Source organism: Micropterus salmoides, unplaced genomic scaffold, assembly GCF_014851395.1.
Source record: "Micropterus salmoides isolate LMB-PRFRI ecotype aquatic unplaced genomic scaffold, ASM1485139v1 Ms_hic_scaffold_14, whole genome shotgun sequence".
In the NCBI taxonomy this organism is placed as follows: Eukaryota; Metazoa; Chordata; class Actinopteri; order Centrarchiformes; family Centrarchidae; genus Micropterus; species Micropterus salmoides.
The window spans coordinates 7,416,491-7,443,275 of NW_024040485.1; the positions used below are offsets into that span (position 1 = coordinate 7,416,491).

The 26,785-nt window shown below is 38.9% G+C and overlaps 1 protein-coding gene across 2 annotated transcripts; it reads right to left on the reverse strand.

Moving 5' to 3' along the window:
- Window positions 1–47: 47 nt before the first annotated feature.
- LOC119901751 lies at window positions 48–26,303 on the reverse strand. 2 transcript variants are annotated; one of them, XM_038717401.1, is made up of 10 exons: window positions 26,182–26,303; window positions 24,109–24,420; window positions 23,739–24,023; window positions 10,692–11,003; window positions 10,323–10,607; window positions 6,461–6,760; window positions 6,092–6,376; window positions 3,272–3,379; window positions 2,909–2,952; window positions 48–1,355 (listed from the first exon to the last, which is right to left on the reverse strand). In XM_038717401.1, coding segments are annotated over exons 1-9 (1,947 nt in total). In that variant the 5' UTR covers window positions 26,240–26,303; the 3' UTR covers window positions 48–1,355; window positions 2,909–2,950. The 2 variants fall into 2 exon arrangements, with proteins under 2 accessions (XP_038573329.1, XP_038573330.1); XM_038717402.1 differs by lacking the exon at window positions 3,272–3,379 and having other exon boundaries at window positions 26,182–26,302.
- Between the last annotated feature and the right edge of the window lie 482 nt (window positions 26,304–26,785).

Here is a 26,785-nt window from a genome sequence, read left to right on the forward strand (position 1 = left end):
TCAATAAACTGAAATACAGGAAAGAATGATGAGACAGGGAGACATGGTCAGTCACTGATGAAATCTCCAAAATGATTTAATTACATAGTCTATTCATTGTATATTTTCTGCATATGTCTTTCTAGACAATTTTCAATGCTCATAACACATGTACACAATATAATCCCACGCCCAAAATAAACACATTTTTCCTCTGTCATTTTAGTACATACATTGATCCCTCCAAATATGTTCTGGCTACTACTGCACTGTAAAATGCACTGATACATGGATACCATTAAGTATCGACTAAATGTATATAGGGCCCCCCATAAGGTGGGAAAAAGGGGAAAGCATTCTGGGGCCCATCTGCTAGGGGGGCCCATGCAGTCCAGCACTAATGATGTTCATTCTAATACATGCTAAGATAACCAAATTTAAATATGTACCAAAAAACACACCATTACTTATTAAAATAACAAAAAATTACATTTTTTAAAGGTTGCTTTAGAAAAATATAGTCTGTTTCATAATGAAACCCCCTCTCCTGAACATGGTATGAGTAATGTTTGTTGTACGCAACGTCAAAACATCAAAAGTGCATGTATGTGTTTATGTAGGAGATAGAGAGAGAGCACAGCATGCGGTGACATGAGTAAAGCAAATTTGCAGAGGGCCCATTTACTGGACCTTGTCAGGGGCCCAGTCATTTCTGTGGGCAGGCCTGAATGTATACACCCGTTTTCAGCCGTTGCTCTAACCCAACATACTGTAGTGGAGGTGTGTGGCCCAAGCTGGCATCCTAACCTTACATGCTCATTAGAAGAAGAAGATATACTTTATTTAATCCCCACTCTGTTGTTGTATGTTAGTATACAAACAGGTCTGAAAGACACACATGCACAAACACGACCCATAGCTACACACGTTATCTCTCAGCATTAGCTAACAAACTACAGCGATTTATGTAAGGTTTTAACACATTACTGATGAGACAGGGAGATGTGGTTGCTGTGGTGAAATCTACACAGTTTTCATACCAAAGGTCACACAGGTCTCACTATGTCAACTGCGATACAAACTGTACAAGCTGTGATGGTGGCGGTGGATGCGTGCTGTGTTGCCAGTTTGGGCAACACTTAAATACAAACTGTAAATTGCTGGCACCACATTATGAGGAATACAATTCCTGATTTGTTTTAGTTGTTTCTGGCTTTTTCTAGCTGAGCATACAGGCTCTCTGGCAGAGTCCTGCCTCTCTCAGGTGATCCCACAGGTCCAGTGTGAGGCCCTACCAAGTAGTAGGTGGAGGTTGGAGAAACACCTGAAGCATCATCTGTCGGGATCTGATTCAGAGGGTAAGTTGTAGCTTCAACCTGGAAAATAAAACACATAAATTGCGAGCAGAGGTTGTTTGCTATTTTCACTTTCATTTTATTTCCAACTGTGCTATTATGCAGTATTAACACATGAATTAGTCTCACTACAACTAACAGCAGGTCATCTATGTCCTTAAAAACTAAAAACTAATGTATCATTTACTACTTGTGATGATTGTTCTTTACAATAAATTTGCAGAGTAGAGCAGAGTCAGTTATTGGACGTCGTTGCACTATGTCGTTGCACTATGTCTAAAAGAACGCTTTAGGTCAATGCTTCAAACTAATTTCTTGGTCACAAGAGCACAACACACTGCAGCTTAAACACATGCACATAAAGAAAACATCTACACCTCTGACAGCACATACAGTACACTGCATTTAGTAAAATACACGGAAAACTACAGTTTTACTGTACTTACTGTTAACACAACTATCACCTACACGGCAAAAACATTTAACACAAGTGCAGACACTGTGCAGATTTCACCTGAGAGTCTTTTGCTCATATTCTCAATATTCACTGTATAATAAAATGTACAAAGTAAAGTACAAAACTGGCCTAATGTAAATCCAATATTTTCTTTTTAGAGACCAGTTTGTGATTTTGGATGATTGTATGAAGAGTTTAGGAACATTTACTGTTTTGCAAACTGGAACACTGTTCTCATGTTTGTGTCACATTTTCTCTAAATGATGTAAAAACTACAGTAAAACAAGCAAACAACACACATGCAGCACAGGTCTGGATAAATGCATAGTGGTGAATCTGGAAATTCATCAGGTTCATCAGGTCTGAAGTGAGGAACCCTAACCTTGAACAGCAGACTCATTCAGAAGTTGGTGTAGCAAAGAGTCAAAGGCCCTGATTGTTGAACTGCTCGGGTTCCTCAGTTTGTTTTTTTTTGTAATTTGGGAGAGTGATTTATACTGTATTTTCAATGTTCTCTTTTTCATTTGCAGGTCAGTAATATAAATAATCACATTTGTAGGAAGAATTCAGGATTCTCTAGCAGTGTAATACAGCATGCAGCCAAGTTTCTGTGGCACTTACACACTGCAAAGGAATCAAGTTCTACGGTTGAGAAATAGTCGTTTCAAAGGAAATGGCCATCTGACACCAGGCAAATCGCTGAAAAGAGCTGACTTTAACTGATGTTGGGGTTTTTGTGGGCCTTCTTTTAGGAGGCTAAAATGTGTTTTGCAGCTAACCCTGTCCACAGCAGTACACTGTGTAACTTCTGTGCCATTACAACTCTCTGCTTCTCCAAACTGGGGACACACCGCCATCTACTGGAGGTAATACATTTACTATGGATAAGTACCTCATACAGCCCCACTTCAAAAATCCTGAACTATCCCTGCGCTTGCCTTACAGTCACATTACTTGAGCTGCACCTACATTAAGTTTTGTGTGTCTAAATCTTCACACAGTAGCACACTTTAAAGCCTCTATGTGTAGGATTTCATATTTTGTGATATTGGCGACTCCTAGAGGTTGTATAAAAAAGGTACTTGGCAAAAAGCAATGCATGCAGATACCCCCTTACCTTCCCGCTGGGATCTGGCCTGGGATGCTAAGACAGTTGTTTTTCTACAGTGAATGAGATGACAGATGCAATAAGCACATAAACAAATCTAAATATGGGGCTTTAAGTTACACAGACATTTGACACAACATTGTCTACTGTAAATAATGCACAGTTGTGGATTATCAATGTTACTCCATTTTGAAGATATTAATTATATGATATAGCTCTATAATTATTATAATTGCATTGCATAATAACACAAAGGGGGATTTGTGGCTATGGCAGATGAGGAACTTTTCTAGAACGCTGAATTCCCATGTACAATAAAGAAATAGGACTTGGCAGATTTACTTCTATGTTAAAATGCACACTTCAACTTACATTTTAGTCTCTTTCGATGATAACAAACTGCTGCAACAACTGCTATGAGAACTATGGTGAAAGCAACAAGTACTGGGACAATAACATTTTTGTCTTGTTTATCTGGATCTGTAAAGAAAAACAAAAGCCAGATGAGTCCTGGTGTAAAGGTTCAGTGTGTAATATTTCTTAGGATCTAGTGACAGAAATACAATGTAAGATCTATAATTGTTATTGTTATGTTTTCAGTGAACGAACTGAATGAACCGTTATGTTATTACCTGAGAATGAGCCATTTCTATCTACATAACCGCGGGTCCCCCCTTCCATGGACATCGGCATGTTGCGCCGCTTCGTTTATACACTAGCTGAAAACGGACAAACAGCGCTACCGAGCATGTTTCGTCACTACGTTCCTCTTCTTCTTGTAGAATTCTGGCAGTGTAGACGCTCATCACTGCCTTGAATATGTACATTCGAGGAAGACGTATAAGAAGTAATAATATAGAGCAGGTGTCGGTGTTGCATCGGAGCAATTTTTTCCTCCATTAGATGGTGGATGAGAATATAATCCATAATATGTGGCTGACTTGTAATTGTGTTCAGTTAGCTCAGTTGGTAAAATGCAGGACTCTCACTAAGAAGGTTGTGTGTTTGATCCCACGTTGGGTAGAATTATCTTACTTCAACAAATTGATTATGCAGCGACTGTTTCACATGCTCACAATAAAGCATGTGCTGCATATGCGTGTGTTTTGGTGTTTGAACCGCATCCATCAACCTACAGACGTTTTTTCATTTCCCCAGTATCTCCAGGCAGAGGACAGGGCTCTTTCAGAGGGGTGTCAAGCAGGCTACAGACTCATTTAATGTTGTTCAGAATTTTTCAAAGTAAAAGCTCTCAATTCAACTAAAATAAAGCATTGCTGCAAAAAACAGTCCCATGCTTTTATTTTGCAGGCAAAACCACTAAAGAGGAAGTGATTATGTGAGTAACTGTTGCTGCCATGACAGATCTATTTCAGCATGTTATCAAAGTATTTATTTATTTATTGCCGCTATCGAAGTACCATCATTTGGCAGCGGGCCAGAATCTCTTATGTGGTTTATAATGAACTGTGGTGCAGAAACAGTGACAATGTTTCACACTCTTTACATTTTCCATGTTATCTCTCAGTGGCCAAGTCACAATAACATTTGGTTTCACTGAATAATTAAGTAAATTTAATTTCTTAATATACCTATACCTAAAGAAACCTAATTTCGACACCTTTTGTCCTGTGACAGCCACGGTAGCCATCCTATGCTCTTTGAAAGGTGGGGGGAGGGGCTTGTCAGCTTGTGCTTTTACAGTTTTTTTCTGAATGCTTAAACTATAAAAGTCACTCTTGAAGCACTATTTCTGAAACCATAACCATGTGTTGCTAATGCATTTGGGCACCTGTGTGTATGTGAGTTTTACTGTACTACATGCATGACAAAACACTATAATAACTGTTACGCCCTACACACAGAAAAAGCAAACGCCACAAGTGTTTTTCATTTTTACTATCAGTTAGAAGTTGCTGTTTTGTGTGCTTACTGGGGTTTTCCTGCAATTCTGTGAAACAACATTTGATTGGTTTTACAGTGGTCATTACAGTACATATTACTGAACCAGCACCAGTGCTGTACAGCACTTTCGCTTACTTACCACTTCTCATTTCAAAATAATCAGATGATACCTACAACAGTATATAGCGACTCAGATTTGGTGGAATCTACTGCCCAGCTTACCTCAAGCTCATCCCATGGTTGACAACATGGTCAGCCACAGTCACTCTGATATGAACAGTTATATTCTTGACTCCCCTCCCTCTTCCTCCTCCTGGTCCTCTCCTTGATCCTCCCCTCTCCTCCTCTTCTCTCTTCACCTCCTCATCCATGTCCTCCTCTAATTCTCACCCCTCTAAACCCTCCATTGTTGGCCAAACCAAATGTTTACCTGTTGCCCATTCACACATAGTACTCCATCTCTGATTGGTGTGTGAACTAAAAATCACAAAGTGTTTCCACATGTGTCAAAGTGGAATGCCAAAATAGTGTAGCAAATAATAGTAATTTTTACAGTTTTGAAAGAAGTGTGTTATAAAATTACAAACTGAGTGTAAAGCAGAGAATGTGCATTCAGTTTGGCACACTTAGTAAATGATTTGGCTACAAGCACTTCAAGAATGACTGTTAGTGTTTAAGCATTCAGAAAAAACTATAAGGCCATCCTGATGGAGGTTAATAATGATAACTAGTTCTGCCAGTTAAAATATCAGGGCAGAACGAAAACTTCCATTGATCATTTTGTAGTCTAGCTTTACAACCTATGCTAACAACAAGTCATTCTAGCTGATAGATAAGGCCCATCATTTTTCCTTTTTACTGAAATTTTAATAATTAAAATATCTACTCAGAATTATATTATATCACTCCTTTCCACACACAAGTTGCTGATTTTTGTCAGAGAAAACACTGTACACAGACGCTTACTGTAAAAGAGGTCATCTTAAGATGAGAACTGAATATGTTAATTGATAGCAAATAATTGTTTAAAAATACCAAACCCACTATGGTTGAACTCAGTTAATAAGATCAGTTCTGTGAGCAGAGCAACTCTTCTTGAGAAATGCTAAAATCATAAATCCTCTCCACCCCTGAAACACAATGAAAATTGTTTTTCGACCATATTTGTAACAAACTCAAATTATTTATCGTGTTGTCACTTAGTTATTTATCTAATAATTTCTTTAACAGAGTTGCAATCCAAACTATGCATTATTGTCAGCAAGTCATTTTGGCTGTCAGTCTTACCAGCATGTTGGAGGCAGAAATGTTCTGCCTTTTTAATGTCCTTGGTCCAGCTGACCTGGTTGCTATGGTTACAGATGATTGAGTCATTCAGCAGGTAGACATGTAGAGAAGCACCAGAGGTTGTGACCTCTGACCGCTCTCCTCCCTCCTGACTGCAGGTTTGGGTGTCACATGTGAAAGTGCTGCTGATGTGAGAGTCCTGTGTTCTGCAGGTCACAGTGAGGTTACAGGAGTCTGAGCTGCTGGACACAGAGTCCACTGACAGTTCAACTGGAGACACTGGACCTGAGGAGGAACGTTTGGGTGAAATGTTTTAGAAACATGGCAGCAGATTCTCTCTGTCAGTGTCTGAAATGTTAACAAACCTACCTTGAACTGTGACGTTGTATTCAGCTAGTATTCGTTCTTCTTCAGACCCTGTCACTCGTGCAGTATAAACTCCACTGTCTGCCTCTTGGAGATTCTTCACTTTCACAGAGTATTTTTTCACATCAGTCTCAATCCTTCCAGTGTAGACAGTTGGTTCTTTATCAGGAAAATATGCAACTAAAACCTTTGTATTGAATCTCCATGAAAGAATAAAAAAGTTCTGAGGAACATCAGCTGTCACGACATTCAGAAGAACATCCTTTCCTTTCTGCACAAATACAGGAGTCACAGCACTGGAGCCTGTAAAAACACATAGGCCTAATACAATAAAATCACTCACAATAAATGTTTTTTAGCCAATACTGAATGTAACTCCATGCCTAGATTTTTGACACGTCGACCATCAGATCAAAATGATGAAGTATCTTCTACTTATGTTTTATTAAGGGTTAGAAAATGTTTTTAATTGGATTTGCCCTCAGGTTTCTTCTTCTTCTTTACTAAAATAATTTGAGCAACAAAAACCAACCAAAAGTCACCAAAATTGGCTGGTGGGTTGGAAATTCCACCCTCTATTCAGGCACATATAATGGCACTCATTGATCTCATGGTGAAAAATCAAGTTTGCGTTTTCCCAATTATCTTCCATCATTTTAATCTTTCAGCCATCTGCATTGGATATTCTCGTCTTAAACATGTCAATTTTAGAGATTTTTTGCAGAGTAGAGCAGAGTCAGTTATTGGACGTCTAAAAGAACGCTTTAGGTCAATGCTTCAAACTAATTTCTTGGTCACAAGAGCACAACACACTGCAGCTTAAACACATGCACATAAAGAAAACATCTACACCTCTGACAGCACATACAGCACACTGCATTTAGTAAAATACACGGAAAACTACAGTTTTACTGTACTTACTGTTAACACAAGTATCACCTACACGGCAAAAACATTTAACACAAGTGCAGACACTGTGCAGATTTCACCTGAGAGTCTTTTGCTCATATTCTCAATATTCACTGTATAATAAAATGTAATGTGTGTTTTAGTCTCTTTCGATGATAACAAACTGCTGCAACAACTGCTATGAGAACTATGGTGAAAGCAACAAGTACTGGGACAATAACATTTTTGTCTTGTTTATCTGGATCTGTAAAGAAAAACAAAAGCCAGATGAGTCCTGGTGTAAAGGTTCAGTGTGTAATATTTCTTAGGATCTAGTGACAGAAATACAATGTAAGATCTATAATTGTTATTGTTATGTTTTCAGTGAACGAACTGAATGAACCGTTATGTTATTACCTGAGAATGAGCCATTTCTATCTACATAACCGCGGGTCCCCCCTTCCATGGACATCGGCATGTTGCGCCGCTTCGTTTATACACTAGCTGAAAACGGACAAACAGCGCTACCGAGCATGTTTCGTCACTACGTTCCTCTTCTTCTTGTAGAATTCTGGCAGTGTAGACGCTCATCACTGCCTTGAATATGTACATTCGAGGAAGACGTATAAGAAGTAATAATATAGAGCAGGTGTCGGTGTTGCATCGGAGCAATTTTTTCCTCCATTAGATGGTGGATGAGAATATAATCCATAATATGTGGCTGACTTGTAATTGTGTTCAGTTAGCTCAGTTGGTAAAATGCAGGACTCTCACTAAGAAGGTTGTGTGTTTGATCCCACGTTGGGTAGAATTATCTTACTTCAACAAATTGATTATGCAGCGACTGTTTCACATGCTCACAATAAAGCATGTGCTGCATATGCGTGTGTTTTGGTGTTTGAACCGCATCCATCAACCTACAGACGTTTTTTCATTTCCCCAGTATCTCCAGGCAGAGGACAGGGCTCTTTCAGAGGGGTGTCAAGCAGGCTACAGACTCATTTAATGTTGTTCAGAATTTTTCAAAGTAAAAGCTCTCAATTCAACTAAAATAAAGCATTGCTGCAAAAAACAGTCCCATGCTTTTATTTTGCAGGCAAAACCACTAAAGAGGAAGTGATTATGTGAGTAACTGTTGCTGCCATGACAGATCTATTTCAGCATGTTATCAAAGTATTTATTTATTTATTGCCGCTATCGAAGTACCATCATTTGGCAGCGGGCCAGAATCTCTTATGTGGTTTATAATGAACTGTGGTGCAGAAACAGTGACAATGTTTCACACTCTTTACATTTTCCATGTTATCTCTCAGTGGCCAAGTCACAATAACATTTGGTTTCACTGAATAATTAAGTAAATTTAATTTCTTAATATACCTATACCTAAAGAAACCTAATTTCGACACCTTTTGTCCTGTGACAGCCACGGTAGCCATCCTATGCTCTTTGAAAGGTGGGGGGAGGGGCTTGTCAGCTTGTGCTTTTACAGTTTTTTTCTGAATGCTTAAACTATAAAAGTCACTCTTGAAGCACTATTTCTGAAACCATAACCATGTGTTGCTAATGCATTTGGGCACCTGTGTGTATGTGAGTTTTACTGTACTACATGCATGACAAAACACTATAATAACTGTTACGCCCTACACACAGAAAAAGCAAACGCCACAAGTGTTTTTCATTTTTACTATCAGTTAGAAGTTGCTGTTTTGTGTGCTTACTGGGGTTTTCCTGCAATTCTGTGAAACAACATTTGATTGGTTTTACAGTGGTCATTACAGTACATATTACTGAACCAGCACCAGTGCTGTACAGCACTTTCGCTTACTTACCACTTCTCATTTCAAAATAATCAGATGATACCTACAACAGTATATAGCGACTCAGATTTGGTGGAATCTACTGCCCAGCTTACCTCAAGCTCATCCCATGGTTGACAACATGGTCAGCCACAGTCACTCTGATATGAACAGTTATATTCTTGACTCCCCTCCCTCTTCCTCCTCCTGGTCCTCTCCTTGATCCTCCCCTCTCCTCCTCTTCTCTCTTTACCTCCTCATCCATGTCCTCCTCTAATTCTCACCCCTCTAAACCCTCCATTGTTGGCCAAACCAAATGTTTACCTGTTGTCCATTCACACATAGAGCTCCATCTCTGATTGGTGTGTGAACTAAAAATCACAAAGTGTTTCCACATGTGTCAATGTGGAATGCCAAAATAGTGTAGCAAATAATAGTAATTTTTACAGTTTTGAAAGAAGTGTGTTATAAAATTACAAACTGAGTGTAAAGCAGAGAATGTGCATTCAGTTTGGCACACTTAGTAAATGATTTGGCTACAAGCACTTCAAGAATGACTGTTAGTGTTTAAGCATTCAGAAAAAACTATAAGGCCATCCTGATGGAGGTTAATAATGATAACTAGTTCTGCCAGTTAAAATATCAGGGCAGAACGAAAACTTCCATTGATCATTTTGTAGTCTAGCTTTACAACCTATGCTAACAACAAGTCATTCTAGCTGATAGATAAGGCCCATCATTTTTCCTTTTTACTGAAATTTTAATAATTAAAATATCTACTCAGAATTATATTATATCACTCCTTTCCACACACAAGTTGCTGATTTTTGTCAGAGAAAACACTGTACACAGACGCTTACTGTAAAAGAGGTCATCTTAAGATGAGAACTGAATATGTTAATTGATAGCAAATAATTGTTTAAAAATACCAAACCCACTATGGTTGAACTCAGTTAATAAGATCAGTTCTGTGAGCAGAGCAACTCTTCTTGAGAAATACTAAAATCCTAAAGCCTCTCCACCCCTGAAACACAATGAAAATTGTTTTTCGACCACATTTGTAACAAACTCAAATTATTTATTGTGTTGTCACTTAGTTATTTATCTAATAATTTCTTTAACAGAGTTGCAATCCAAACTATGCATTATTGTCAGCAAGTCATTTTGGCTGTCAGTCTTACCAGCATGTTGGGGGCAGAAATGTTTAGCCTTTCTAATGTCCTCGGTCCAGCTGACCTGGTTGCTATGGTTACAGATGATTGAGTCATTCAGCAGGTAGACATGTAGAGAAGCAGCAGAGGTTGTGACCTCTGATCGCTCTCCTCCCTCCTGACTGCAGGTTTGGTTGTCACATGTGAAAGTGCTGCTGATGTTAGAGTCCTGTGTTCTGCAGGTCACAGTGAGGTTACAGGAGTCTGAGCTGCTGGACGCAGAGTCCACTGACAGTTCAACTGGAGACACTGGACCTGAGGAGGAACGTTTGGGTGAAATGTTTTAGAAACATGGCAGCAGATTCTCTCTGTCAGTGTCTGAAATATTAACAAACCTACCTTGAACTGTGACGTTGTATTCAGCTAGTATTCGTTCTTCTTCAGACCCTGTCACTCGTGCAGTATAAACTCCATTGTCTGCCTCTTGTAGATTGTTTAATTTCAGTGAGTATTTTTTCACATCAGTCTCAATCCTTCCAGTGTAATTATTAGAGACTTTTGGTTCTTTATCAGGAAAAAATGTAACTAAAACATCCTTTTGATTGAATCTCCATGAAAGAATAAAAAAGTTCTCAGGAACATCAGCTGTCATGACGTTCAGAAGAACATCCTTTCCTTTCTGCACAAACACAGGAGTCACAGCACTGGAGCCTGTAAAAACAGTAGACACAATAAAATCACTCAATATAAATGTTTTTTAGCCAATACTGAATGTAACTCCATGCCTAGATTTTTGACACGTCGACCATCAGATCAAAATGATGAAGTATCTTCTACTTATGTTTTATTAAGGGTTAGAAAATGTTTTTAATTGGATTTGCCCTCAGGTTTCTTCTTCTTCTTTAATAAAATAATTTGAGCAACAAAAACCAACCAAAAGTCACCAAAATTGGCTGGTGGGTTGGAAATTCCACCCTCTATTCAGGCACATATAATGGCACTCATTGATCTCATGGTGAAAAATCCAATTATCTTCCATCATTTTAATCTTTCAGCCATCTGCATTGGATATTCTCGTCTTAAACATGTCAATTTTAGAGATTTTTCGTAATCAGCCTGGACCCCCATCATTGTGGCTGGCTGTTATATTCTATATTTGTTTTACTGTCAGAAAATCCAATGAAAACATCAAAGCCAGAAATAAAATAAACTTAACAACACAGTAGCCTACAAACAAAGAACTTTAAAAACAAGAAGCATCCAAGAAGAACACATTTTTTAAATGATTAAGGCTTCTTGCCTAATATTTGTTATGAATAAAGCAGGACAAACAGAAAACACGCCCCTGTTAAACACAGTCTACAACAACATCAATATTCTTGTTTTATTTTGTATGCAAGCCTATCAATTCACTTAACTCAATGTCAGACTTATTTTAGATTAGCTGTCTTTCACCATGATGTGTCAGTTAGGCCTACAACACGCAGTTTTGTTTAAATAAAAGGAGGCAATCCAAAACAGGAAATATTATTAGAAAACATGCGTTTTACCTTGCATTTGACACGAATTCACCAGAAAAATAGCACATAGAAACGAAAAAGATCCCATTTTGACACGTCAAATATGAGGAAGTGCCCTTATCCGGCGGCTTGAGCAACTTCTCCAGAGATAGAAGTGCAAAGAGAGAGAGAGGGAGAGACTAGCGCTACATGCACACTGCAGGCCTTACAGCAGCAGTTGGTAACAACTGAACATAGACTACAATGCAAAACCTTCCGCGTCCCTCTCTGCTGCTCGTATCACTCCACTGAACCTCAGCACGTCAATCCAAACCCACAAGAAAGATCCGGTTGCGCTGCCAAATCCATGGCTAAAACTCACCGGGCTCGTTCTTCCCAGAGAGAGCCTCACCAAGACCCCGCTCCTCTTGCCGCGACTGTTCTCATTTGCCCATCGAAAGCTTCGCTGCCCAGGTCGGAGCTTCCCAGACTTCGGAGAGGCATCTGCCACAACGTATAACAACGATATGAACGCCATGGAATCGAACATAATGAGCGCAAACCTCCGTGTGGAGCCGGGATGTGATCACATGTGTTTTTATGCTGTTGTTAGTCATTGTCTTTGTCAGATGGAAAGAGATCAATTACAATGACAAATAAAAAAAAAAATTTGTAGCCTATATGTTATATTGTTCTGATAGACTTTAAAAATGAGAACCTATATATGCTTTAATAACTAGCTGGTGAACATAGACAAATATAAAATCTAAACTTTAGTGCTAATGTAGGATACAACATGTGATTTTTAAAAATAAAAATAGGCAATCCAAAACAGGAATTACTAGTAGAAAAATTGTTTTATCTGCATTTTTCGAATTTCACGAATACACCAGAGAAGTAGCACATAGAATCTAAATAGGTCCAATTTAGTCACATATGAGGACAAAATCTGCCTTTAGGCTGCAGCTGATGTAACTTCACAACATGGTGAGTGTGTGTGGTCATGTTATGTAAGCAAGGGTCATATGGAAAGGTAAAAAGAGAAAGAGAGAGGGAGATGGGTAGATTAATTGTTTGGCTGGCATTTTACGTTACTTTTTTTATATCCTTTTTATTTAACTTAAGTTTTATGTGGGTTAAGGATCATCCGACATGGATTTTAAGATGACCGTAAAAACGCTATCAACGCTACTGACCACAACAAAGCTCCGGTGACTATGCTAGCCGAGATAACTCTGCCCCATGAGGACTTCCTGCAATGGTTTTAAATTATGACAGAATTGTTCTTTGTGGCAATTTTAATATTCATGTTGATGACCCCACCAATGTTAATGCAACTGACTTTTTAAATATGGCCACTTCTTTTAACTTCAAACAACATGTCAAAGGGCAAACACATAACCGTGGTCATACACTGGACTTGGTTTTTACCCTGGGTGTCAGCATTTCCTCTTTGGATTGTTTTTAGCTGCGATTCGCCTGTTACTCATGCCGCCTCACCAAGCAACAAAGTGTTTCAAAGTTTTGCGCATTCTTTCAGAGCCAAAGCCAACACCTGTCTGATTCCAACACCAACAATCTGGTCGATCACTTCAATCATATCTGCTTGTCGTCACTAAATATTACTGCTCCTCTAAAGGTTAGGCCTACGTCTAAAGCTAGTAAACAACCCTGGATAAATGACAGCATTCGCAGCCTAAAAAGGGAATGCAGGAAAGCAGAGCGCAGATGGAAAAAATCCAGTCTCCAAGTCCATTACCTCAGTCTGAAGGATTTATTAATTAACTACAATAACATGGTTAAGGATGTGAAGACACATTATTTTACTGAACTCATTACTACACATAAACACAATGTCTGTTTAAGACTGTGGATCAGGAGGTAGAGCGGGTTGGCCGTTAATCGGAAGGTTGGTGTTTCAATCCTCAGCTCCCCCAGGCTGCATGTCGAAGTGTCCTTGGGCAAGATACTGAACCCCGAATTGCCCCTGGCGGCTGTTTTGCCAGTGTATGAATGTGTGTGAATGGTGAATGCAGATGTAGTGTAAAAGCGCTTTGAGTGGTCGAAAAGACTAGAAAGGCGCTATACAAATACGGAGCATTTACATTTACCCCTGTTTTAGCTTCACTACACTGGCTCCCAGTATGTTTTAGAATTGACTTTGAAATTTTATTGATCACTTTTAATAATTTTCTAAATCAGGTAAAATCATCTCTAAAAAAGAAACCGCCTGAAGCATTTTGGAAGTGTTATTTTTAAATAAAGATGAATAAAATGTTATTTGTTTATTATCTAAAGTCACAAACCAAGTTATCATAGCCCACTCTCTTGTTTCCACTTTCCTTCTGACTCTGTCATTGTATCATAAAGACAGACACCTTATTAAAAAGCTAATAAGTCCTGTATTGGCATCACAAACATCATTCATTAATTCATTCAATTCAAAGCTTCACACACCAAAGCCGTGTTCCCATTAGAATCACTCTGTTTTACATTTATTGTCCACTTGATGGCACAGTAGAGCAAATGAAGCACCGTGAAGCTTCAGCCAATGACTGAACCAATTGGATGGAAAGCTTCAATGCTTCATAAAGCTTCATCTAACCCTAACCCTAGTGCAAAACAACAACCAAAACACTCCTAAACCAAAAACAAAAGGTAAAGAAAAGACAAAGCTCTAAACTAGGTTTCTAATCTCAAAAACAGGAAAAAAAGGGTGCAAACAAAAAGGTTTTCTCACTCCTACACACTGCTAGTGGCTGACACAAGGAAGCTACAACAAAGAAAAAGTCTAAAGCCAACAAAAGAATGTTGTCAACAACAATAAGAATTACAACGCTACGCTAATTAAAATTCAATGTGTCCACTACATAGATTAATTTACAAAGTCTCATCTAATCACAACAGTTCTCTACTCATGACTAACAGACATAACACACAGTACACAGTCGTCATATTTTTGACAGATAATCTGGGAAGAAAATCAGGTTCCTCTGGCTCATCCTGCTGCTCCTTACCATTCAATACCATTTGCAAAACTCTACCACTCCCTTGTCAAAACAGGTAATCAGAATCAGAGCCAGGAGCACTCTCTAATGCATTGTCAATCAGTGTTCGTGCACACGCTGCACAGTGGCATCAGAGGTTTTGCAAACACAATGGCTGAGAAACAACCCCCAGCACTGATGAAACTGTTCAGCAGTCTGAACATATGATGAAAAACGGTCCTTATTTCTTCTTGCTTCTCGTATCACTTTCCTAAGCCCCTCCTTCATCCCACACAGGGCTTGCTCTCCATAGCGAGACCTTCGCCAAGACCCTTAGACACCTCTCCAACACTTCACAGCCCAGGGCAGAGCGCTCAAGGCTTCAGAAGCAGTTGCGACAACACCTAACAGCAGGATGAGCAGAACTTTTTTGCTTGTTTGCAGAACTTCTGAAGCCATGCTGAAGATACTGAGCTTGACTAAGTGAGAGCATGCGCGAGGAGGGGGGCTGTGCAGCATGTGCACAAGTAGGGATTGAGAGACTGCTCCAGGATCTGATTGGTGGTTTTGATCAGGGAACGATGGAATCTTGCAAACTGCATCAGAAGCAACTGGAGGAGCCAGAGGATGATTCATTTAATAGATTATCTGTTTCATGTACTGCAGTCAGAATATAGTGACAGCTTTAGCAAACTTGACAAACTTATGTTTTTTTAAATCCCTACTGCAACTTTAACAGCTCCACCTCAACATATTTGTTACAAGCCTGGCTTGGCAGCTCATTGTACATCCTGTACACTGCAACAGCTGTGGATTCCCATTTACATACAGATAATTTATTTTTTTTTACAGAAGGAGCAAGAAAAGCCAGACTAGTTCAACATTCTCAGGAAGTTTCGATCAGCTCACAAGCGACATCTTCAGCTCTTCTAATTGTGAGTTCTATTTAAAGCTTCATGTAGGCCGGTCGTTATGGAGTCACCAATTATTAGTGTGGTTGGGGAGAAAAGAGGACGAGGAGATGCCGGTTGTGGGGTTCCAGAGCAGGACTGAGCAGAATCTGCTTCAACACTGCGTGCGGACTGAGGATGGAGTGTGTGAGCTGCCGAGTGTTGTGTTGGAGTAGCAGTAACAGACCTGAGTGTATTTATGTAACTGGCATTATGTACTGTCAAAGTTCACTATTTTGTGTTATTTTATGTTGTAAAGAGACTACCAGTTTAGTAGGCTATTTCAGTTTTGCACTGTCCATTGTCCTGAAATGTCACTCCTGCTGTGGAGAAACAGCTCCATTTCTTCTTAATGGAGATTGTAGAATCATCTCTGTATATGCTGTGAGTGTGTTTGATTTGTTTTGATAATGGTACATGGTGCTTTTTTTATAGTAGCTTAGTGTAAACGCTTATAGTAAATTGCAATAAATATGGGTAGCGCTGTCACCTCACAGCAAGAAGATCGCGGGTTCAAACCCCGGTCGCCCCGGCCTTTCTGTGTGGAGTTTGCATGTTCTCCCCGTGTCTGTGTGGGTTCTCTCTGGGTGCTCCGGCTTCCTCCCACCATTCGAAGACATGCAGGCTAGGTTAATTGGTGACTCTAAATTGTCCTTGGGTGTGAGTGTGACTGGTTGTTTGTCTATGTGTGGCCCTGCAATGGATTGGCGACCTGTCCAAGGTGTGCCCCGCCTTTCGTCCAATGTCAGATTGGATTGGCTCCAGCTCCGCAACCCTGTACATAGGATAAGCGGATGACGATGGATGGATGTGTCTCTCCTGGCAGTGAGATAGCAGTTAAACAATGTGTGTATGCACTCATTACCTTTGTTTATAATAAAGCTCAGCTCTGCTCAGAATTGGTCTAGAAGGTGTTTGTTTGCATCACTTCTGGATAATCAAAAGGCAGTAGCAATAATAAATACTCAGCTTTATGTGTGTCTTTTTAGGATTTTATTATTAATGAGACACGTTGTGTTGGACAAAAAGGAGCTCTGTGTATCTGCACTCAATTGCTCTTCCTCAAGTCACCCGGATGTGTGCAAAACTGAATCTGAATTTCAGAAAAGGATTTGAATTATGAGAACTGAATGTGAAAATTTATAGAGCAGAATTTTTGGTAAGGATCAAATACAGTTTCAGAACCACTGAATTCAGTTTCATAATATTACATTCAGTTTCAAGTTTATTGGAACTCTGTTTCAACTTAAGACATTTAATTACAGATTATGCAGTTCAGAGTTTTTCAAGTCAATAATTCAAGTTAAAGAGTACAAATTCAGTCTCTGGTGGCACAATGTTCTGCCCATACGGTGCTTGCAGTATACTTAATGCAAGCACTGTAGGGTAGGGACAGTATAAATATGTAGTTACGTGTAAAATTCCTACCGTATCTTAATTTTGGGTACTGAGTTACATTCTTTTCTCCATTATGTTTTCTGTTTTATAAACAAAATAAAACAAATCAAAAGAAGAAACAACTTCAGTAAAATAAGATAAGTCAAGCGTCTTAATCTTGAAGTTTCTGGTACACGCACCATTATTTGACATTTAACGCTATATACTATTCTTATAATGTTCATGATTTTGTGACTTAAGAAGCCTGGAAGATTATGTGTCACTGACTTTTTCCCCTTTTTCAGCCAGGATGCAGTGCTATTGTTACAGTTACCAGGGCTGCAGCACCTGTTGTATTTATCCTGAAATACAGGACAGAATGACGAGACAGGGAGACATGATCTGTAGTTGATGAAATCTCCAAAATTATTTATTTACATATTCACATACTCATAACACATGTACACAATAAATTCAATTCAGTTCAATTCAAGACCTTTTTAGTTTTTCCGCAGTAAGTTCGTGTGCTGTGTCATATTTACGATGACCTTCAAAGTCTTCAGAGTTGCAGTCCACTTGCAAAGGCCCGTCTTGTATTTTATCAAGCTTGAGTGCAGGTGCTAGCAACAATTTATTAAAATTGCCCCATTGTTTGTATCAGACTGAAGCCAATTGTTTTATTTTCATTATGGATTATTCTGCTATTATCAGTTGATTTGATGTTGATTTGATTTATAAAAATTCTGAAAATAATGAGAAATGCTGTCCGAATGACCCAGAGCGGGGTAGTGTCAGTGTCCAAACATCAAAATGATTCGTTTTTTACAACTGCTTACGCACAAAACCTTTACATGTCACACGATTTTTGAAACTTCTCACTTAAAGAGCAAAACTACACACCAAATCTCCAAAACCATTAGCGATTTCTCAGCTTTTCACTCAGTTTTCAATTGCAAAAGGACCAATTAAAATGCTACACTTCTTCTGCAGGTCATACACACACTCCTCATATGTGCAAACACTAATTGCTTAACTGATCACTAATCAATCACTGCTTTAGTAGGGTTAGGGTTAACACTAACTTTGACCTATAGGCCAAAGTTCAGATTACCTCTTTAGAACAATGGATGTCAACAATGGACAGAGAGCAATGGGAGTAGGAGGGAGAGGCAGGGGAAGCCAAGTTTGAGGAGGAGGAGGAGGGAGAGGCATCTCTGATGAGATCAGGGCCACACTTACAGAGACGCTTTACAGTGGCATCCATAATTCAAACCTTCAGAAATGAGAACAGGTATGCAACTATAACAATTTCTTCTTTATTCAAAAGAATATACTTTTAGACGAAAGAGCTTTATATTTAGAACAACAGTGTGTACATGGTATATCCAAAAATTTACTACTATGACAAAAAGGTTTTTGCTATTTGATGCAAAAGCTTCATTTTGACATGCGTTTATGGCATTTTAAAAGACGTATTTCATTTTGAAGGAGAAATAAGGCATTTTGCATTATGTGTGAGCAGTTTTAAGAATTGAGTTTTTTTTAAAAAGGAGACAGTTTTGAAAACATGTGCAAACAGTTGTAAAAAAATAAAACTGAAACACTACATTAAAATTATTCAAATAATTAAAAGAAAGGCAGCAAATCTTAACATTTGTGAAACTGGAAACATGACATTTTCTGTGCATTAAAAATGAGTTGCCAATTTTCTGTAAATTGACTTATTGATTAATTGACTAATCGTTTCAGTTGTACTTATTTACTTATTTAGAACCAAACATATTGATAAATTCTTCCTGTGTTTTGTTTGTAAAAATCAAGCAGTCACATAAATGTAGTGGAGTAAAAAGTGCAATATTTCTCTCTGAGATGTAGTAGAGTAAAAGCATCAAGTGGCATTAAAAGAAGATACTCAAGTAAAGTACAAGTACCTCTAATTTACTTACAGTACTTAAATAAATATACATTCCACCACTAGTATGGATATCATGTTAGAGGCTGTGAAGAGAGTTGGTGTCAGAGGAAGCGAGGAACAGATAAACAGTGAGACAGAGCGACAAGAGTAAATATTAGTAAACTTGTCCCCATTGGTGTGAGCATAATGCTAAAAGGATGCACGACCGAAGCCGAGCTGGCCTTATAGTTGTTAGACTAGTGAATAATAAATTATTGTCTGACTTGCTGTGTCTTGTGTTCTTGTTCTTTCTCAATGTTTGGCTGTGTTTAGCAAAGTTGTCAACTCAAGCAAAATCAGCCAGAGGCTTCACAGACAGACATTTAACCACAAACTATCTTGAGTTGCTGTTAGCAAACTTACTAGGTAACACACTCTGACATGTGTAACGTTACTGTAAGTGCTCTTGCGTCTGTTGCTGTCTATCTTTGTTGGCTAGTTTGCCACCCAAATCTAAGCAACATTATTCTGCTAATAGGGGTGCCGAGCCGCAGCAAGGTTAGCAGCACAGCAGCCTCTATGGACTTAACGTTAGCTAATGGCAGAGGTGAAGAGTCCAAAAAGAGGAAAAGGAGAGTGGCGAGTTTTAAAAAGGCGCCAAGCTGGCGTTCTTTCTGAGGACACAGTTGGACCAGCAAGTAATATTGTGTAAAGTTACAGTCTTTTCCTCACAGTGAAGAATACAGCTTATTAAGTTTCACACTGGTATCAGATCAGTACTTGGCATCAGCCGATACCACAAACAAACAACAAATTTCAGAAGATGAAAAATACATCTATATAATATAAAATTATAAAACAACATGAAATCAGTTCACACAGATGTATTCACATTCACACAGATATAGTCACATTCTAAATTGTAACTGAAAAGACACTGAAAGGGATACTTTGCGATTCTTACACTTTTACACTTAACTGTTAAATTCAGCGAATATTTCCTCATGGGTTGGTAGCTCTCTGTTTTTTGTGTGCTCTGAAAAAAAATCCAGTTTTCCTACACAGCCCCTGGTTCTGTAAATTGAGCACAAACAAAGCTGCTCGGAGCGAGCAACAGGTGGCGGTGGCGCGCTCAAAGCAATTGAAGAGAGAATAGGTGCGTTTGACTCAATGCGGCGCTGCGTAGCGCTGACTTAACGTGATGCATGCTGGTTAGAAATTGTGTCTGACTTTCGCCGGCGCTGCAAAACGTCACCATGTCACATGACATTAAAACCTTGAGGGAGCAAGGCAGCTGCAGACGCCGAGTCTGGCGGCCGCAGTTACTTTTCCCCAACTGCACCAAGATGGAACAAACTATTGCTTGGTCTCAAGGTATTTTTCTTTGCAAATGCCGTGAGATCAGTCATTGATCTCAGCTCACAGTAAACTGCTGCAGGTAGAATGTGTCCGACTTGACGATGTTGTTTTTATACCCCGCCCCTGCAGTCACCTGCAGCTCCATCAAGTCGGCGAAAGTCAGCCGCCGTCATCTCGAACGCACCTAATAACAAACATTCGAACATGCTGGACTTCATAGGGGACCCTATAGCTGTGAAAATGGCTGAGAAATAGCCTAAGAGGGAAATGAAACAAGTTATAAGACCAGGTGAGGGGGAGACCTGTGTTATAATCTGTGTGGGGTTTCAATGCTGGATAAATCTCCTAGATTTGAAAAGAAAGAAAACCGATTCTGAGGTTGCTGCTGTTTCTGCTGGACAGGTAGGTAGGCTAACGTTAGCTTTGCTGCTCCACATAAACGACAGGGTCACTAATTACTCTCTTATTTGTCTGTTGTCATGTTTCTGATAATCCTAGCTGTTTGCTTTGTTAGCTTTGCCACAGCGGTCAGTGTGTGTGTGTGTGGTAGAGGAGTAATAGACGGAGCGTGTGTGTGGTAGGGTGTCCCAGTGAATGGAGAGAAACGGGTCAGCAATAAGGCTTGTTCAGCAGTAAATGTACGGTAGAAGTTACAGTGGCCGGTGAATAAAGACTGCAGCTTCTCAGGACTAGAGAAGCTCCCGTGTGTTGCTGCCTGTTGAATAATATGAAAGAGGTTAGCCCCAAAGTTAGCACTGACTTAGGCTCTGGAAATAAACAGTCGCTCCTGTGCTTCCCAACTCTTGTCAGTCACTGTATTTTTGTAAAAGCTATTTCAAATAACTCGCTAGTTTTTTACTCAGATGCTGCGTTTGTGATCTTAACGTTACATGTTGTTTGTTTGATGCTGTTTGTTCAATAATTGTAACTATTTAAGTTCCACTCCTATATATTCCTACTGATAAATAAACTAGACTCTGTGTCTTAGATTTAGACTTAGAAAAGTATTTTGCTTCAATACATACAGTATTTTAATATTGACAGGCTTGTTGTCACACCTTCTACAATACTGCTAAAACATGCCCTCTTACTGAGGCTCTCGGACAGCAGATGCTGTGGATTCTGCTATATTTCAGCAGAGTAGGACTGGTTATCATGGCAATGCGCGTTCATAAGTTTGGGGGGGCTTCTGAAGGAGCAGTGAGGGGAGGGGAATGTTTGTTTAGCAGTTGAACTCAAATATCAACAAACTCTCTGCAGAATCGCATAGTATCCCTTTAATGTACAACTAATTGCATTGCTAATAACGTTTTCTCATTGTTTTACAGTCGTTTCTATGAAATGTTTGTGTATGGGAAAAGTATTTTCATACCAAAGCAGGTCACACAGGCATCACTATGTCAATAGTAATATAAACTGTACAAGCTGTGATGGTGCGGTTGGGTTTGTGCTGTTTCTCCAGCTTGGGCAGCACTTAAATACAAACTGGAAATTGCTAGCTGCACAATACCTGATGAATTGTTTCAGGCTCTGGCAGACTTTTTAACATGAGCATACAGGCTCTCTGGCAGAGTCCTGCCTCTCTCAGGTGATCCCACAGGTCCAGTGTGAGGCCCTACCAAGTAGTAGGTGGAGGTTGGAGAAACACCTGAAGTATCATCTGTTGGGATCTGATTCAGACGGTAAGTTGTAGCTTGTACCTGGAAAATAAATCACATCAATTTTGAGCAGAGGTTGTTAGCCATTTGACATGTGAAGTAGTCTACAATTAACAGAGGGTCATATATGTCCTTCAAAAACACACTGCAGCCACACAATCACATAAAGAAAGCATCTACACCACATTGACAGCACATACAGCACCCTGCATTTAGACAAATACACTGAAAACAACAGTTGCAGATTTCACCGGAAGCTCTTTTGCTCAGAATAATCTCAATATTCAGTGTGTAAAAAAGCAGTGCAATAACTTTGGCTCAGAAATTCATCAGGTTCATCAAGAGTGAGATAGTGATGAAAACTTGATGCTTACCGTTTCATATACTGTATTTTTGATGTACCTTCTTTTACCTGCAGGCCAGTAAAAAAAATAGTAAAAAAAAATGATGTTGTTTGCTTTAATTTACATTTCATTTTGAGAGCTTTATCTTTTTTGCTACTTAAAGGTATCCCTTTAAGTGGCGACATTGGGATTTTTAGATGTGGGGCTGTATGAGATACTCATCCATAGTCAGTGTATTACCTGCAGTAGATACAGATCAGCGTGTCCCCAGTTAAGAGAAACAGAGATCTGTAGCAGCACGAAAGCTAAGCAATGTGCTGTGGACTCCTCCTGTGGATACCTCATACAGCCCTACTTCAAAAATCCCGCACTATCCCTTTACCTCCATTACATTTACATTATTTGAACTGCACATACATTAAGTCCAGATTGCTTGTGTCTAAATTACTCAATCTTCAAACAGTAGCGCACTTTAAAGCCTCTATGTGTATGATGACATATTTTGTGATGCTGGTTACTCCTAGAGGTTGTATCAGAAAAGCTGCAATGGCAAAAAGCAATGCATGCAGATTCCCCTAACTTTCCCGCTGGGATCTGGCCTGAGGATGCTAAGACATAATGGGCAATTCTTGAGTTGAGAAATCTAGTAATAGAATAATTTGACAGATGCAATAATCACATAAAGAAATATAGGGGCTTTGCGTTATAACACAAAGGGATTTTACTTCTATGTTAAAATGAAAATGAACTTACATTTTCGTCTCTTTCGATAACAACAAACTGCTGCAACAGTTGCTATGAAAACTATGCTGAAAGGAACAAGCACTGGGACAATAATGTTGTGTTGTTTGTCTTGATCTGTAAAGAAAAAAAAAAGGCCTGATTTAAGTCATGCAACATAAATGAGAGTGTGCTACTGTAGCATTGCATATTGCCAGCTTGTGCTTTTGACAAACTACAGATTTGGTTATACAAATTTCTTGGTAACAGACGTGATCTGTAGTAAGAAATATTTAAATTTGTTCAATTAAACTACAATGGGTAAAGCCAAACTGTCACAAATTACAACCAACCAAAGGTCACTGAATTAGCTCATGTATGATTTGTTGAACTGCCACTGCAACACTCTACACACAAATCCCTTCATTTCTCATTGCCTACACCATTTTTTAACTTTCAGTCATACCAGCATGGTAGAAATTATGAATCTGAATTTGTCATGCTGTTGTTTCAGCTGACCTGGATACTATGGTTACAGATGATTGGGTCATTCATATAAAAACATTCTAATAAAGTATAAAACATATATCTGCTGTAAGTTAACCTAACTCCAAACTATACATTATTATCAGCAAGTCAATTTGTCTTCCAGTCTTACCAGCATGTTGGGGGCAGAAATGTTCTGCCTTTCTAATGTCCTCGGTCCAGCTGACCTGGTTGCTATGGTTACAGATGATTGAGTCATTCAGCAGGTAGACATGTAGAGAAGCAGCAGAGGTTGTGACCTCTGATCGCTCTCCTCCCTCCGGACTGCAGGTTTGGTTGTCACATGTGAAAGTGCTGCTGATGTTAGAGTCCTGTGTTCTGCAGGTCACAGTGAGGTTACAGGAGTCTGAGCTGCTGGACGCAGAGTCCACTGACAGTTCAACTGGAGACACTGGACCTGAGGAGGGAACGTTTGGGTGAAATGTTTTAGAAACATGGCAGCAGATTCTCTCTGTCAGTGTCTGAAATGTTAACAAACCTACCTTGAACTGTGACGTTGTATTCAGCTAGTATTCGTTCTTCTTCAGACCCTGTCACTCGTGCAGTATAAACTCCACTGTCTGCCTCTTGTAGATTCTTTAATTTCAGTGAGTATTTTTTCACATCAGTCTCAATCCTTCCAGTGTAATTATTAGAGACTGTTGGTTCTTTATCAGGAAAAAATGTAACTAAAACATCCTTTTGATTGAATCTCCATGAAAGAATAAAAAAGTTCTGAGGAACATCAGCTGTCGTGATGTTCAGAAGAACATCCTTTCCTTTCTGCACAAACACAGGAGTCACAGCACTGGAGCCTGTAAAAACACAAAAAACATTTAAAATCACTCTCAGTAGATTTTTCTTAAAAAATGTAATATAACTCAGTTCAAAATTATTAAGTATCTTCAGCTTAAATGTAAAAAAAATGTAATGACTTTGTCTCATGATACAGCTTTCCTTAGCAAACTAAACCCAATGAGAGTAAGATGTTAATCAAAGTCGTTCTATTTCTTTTTAATATTACAGAGCCTCTTCATTCTGTTTCACCTGAAAAACAGGGGAACCCACCCTCCACCCAACCACAGCTTTAAATCCCAGCTCCATCTGTCCATGTGTCAAAGGGCATTGAGGAAAAACCCCTAATTTTGAACTTAATTACGTGATTAATTAAGTTCAACCATAGTGGGTTTGATGTTTTTAAACAACCATTTCCATCAGCAGAGCAAGTCTTCCTTGAGTATTGCTAAAATCCAAAATCCTACCCACCCCTGAAACACAATGAAAAATACACAGTTTGAGATGATTTGAGCTTTGTGACATGGTGCATGGATGGACATGGTCAGCAACAATACTCGTGAACCGCTGATACAAGGCACGATGGATCCATGCTTTCATGTTGTTTACACTAAATTCTGACCCTATCATCTGAATGTCACAGCTGAAATCGAGACTCGTTAACCAGGCAACGTTTTTCCATTTTCTATTGTCCAGTTTTGGTGAGCCTGTGCAAATTGTAGCCCTAGTTTCCTGTTCTTAGCAGACAGGAGTGGCAAGGTTCGGCGTGTTGTGCATTCAGAGATGGTGTTCTGCATACCTTGGTTATAACAAGTGGTTATTTAAGTGACTGTTGCCTTTCTGTCATCTCGAACCAGTCTGACCATTCACCTCTGACCTCTGACATCAATAAGGCCTTTTTATCCACACAACTATTTTTTCTTTTTCGGACCATTCTCTGTAAACTAAAGATAGCTGTGCGTGAAAATCCCAGTAGATCAGCAGTTTCTGAAATACTGTCTGGCACCAACAACCATGCCACATTCAAAGTCACTTAAATCCCCTTTGTTCCCCATTCTGATGCTTTTGAACTTCAACAAAACCACATTTACATACCAAAATACAATGAGTTGCTACAATGTGATTGACTGATTAGTTATTTGTGTTAACAAGCAATTGAACAGGTGTACCTAATAAAGTGGTCAGTGAGTGTATCAAGGTGTCTCACTGATTTCAAGGTGATGCTGCAATAATCAAGTTTATGTTTTCTCAATTATCTCAAAAACAGGTTGACCTAGAGTCAAAATAAATCTTCCAATATATTAATCTTTCAAGTCACCTGTGTCTGGTCTTCAACTATATACAAAGTTAAAGATTTTCACTCGGACCACGATTATTGCCGCTTGCAGATATATTCTATGTTTGTTTTACCATCAACAAATCCAATGAAAAGACCGAAGCCAACAATGAAATTATCCTAAGAAGTTTTGTCAAAACTTTTTGTTGTTGTTGTGTTCAGGATAAATAGTTTATGCTCTTGCCTTATATTTGTAATGATTACAGCAGACAAACAGAGAATAAGGAGAAATATGACAGGTCCCACTGTGATACTATAGCCTTCAACAATATCAGAAAGCGGTGTGATTTTTATGTTACGACTATCCTTTCTTCTTCCCCATTTTGTTTCATTAATTGAATGTCTTTGAATTGATATTTAAGTGCTATTGTACAAAAAACTGATTTTTTAAATAAAAGGAGACCATCCAAAACAGGAATCAGTAATAGAAAAAATATATTTTTACCTTGCATTTGACAGGAAGACAGCAGAAAAATTGCACATAGAAACGAAATGGGTCCCATTTTGTCACAATGAGGAAGTGATCGGCCTTCCGCCTTTATGCTGCAGCTCAAGAAACTTCCACAGGAAGTGTGTCATCATATTATGGTAAGCGGGGTCCTTTGGTAGAAAGAAGCTTACCGAAAACAGTGACAAAGAGAAAGAGACATAGACCTAGGTAGACAAATCATTCGGTTCGCATTTTGCCTTTACTTGACTGCCAGAAAATGTGGATCTTACACTACATTGTCCCATGACTGAAACATCCTCTATTTGAAACCACTCCCTCTTTACAGTATCACTGTTAAAAAGAAGCAGCTTGAAATGGCAGTCTTTTGCTAAATTTTTATTAAATTATTATTATTTCAATAATAATAATAATAAACTTGATTTCTAGAACACTTATTAGGGTCAGTTTTTGTTGCTGTGCCTTTTGCGTACAAATCATGTTGTATTTTGTCTAAATTTGGACAAATACAAGTTCCATTTGGTTTTTCATGTAAGGTCAGTTGTTTATTATGAATACAATGATATTGGCTTCTAAATGAGGGATGAATAATAGTTGTATT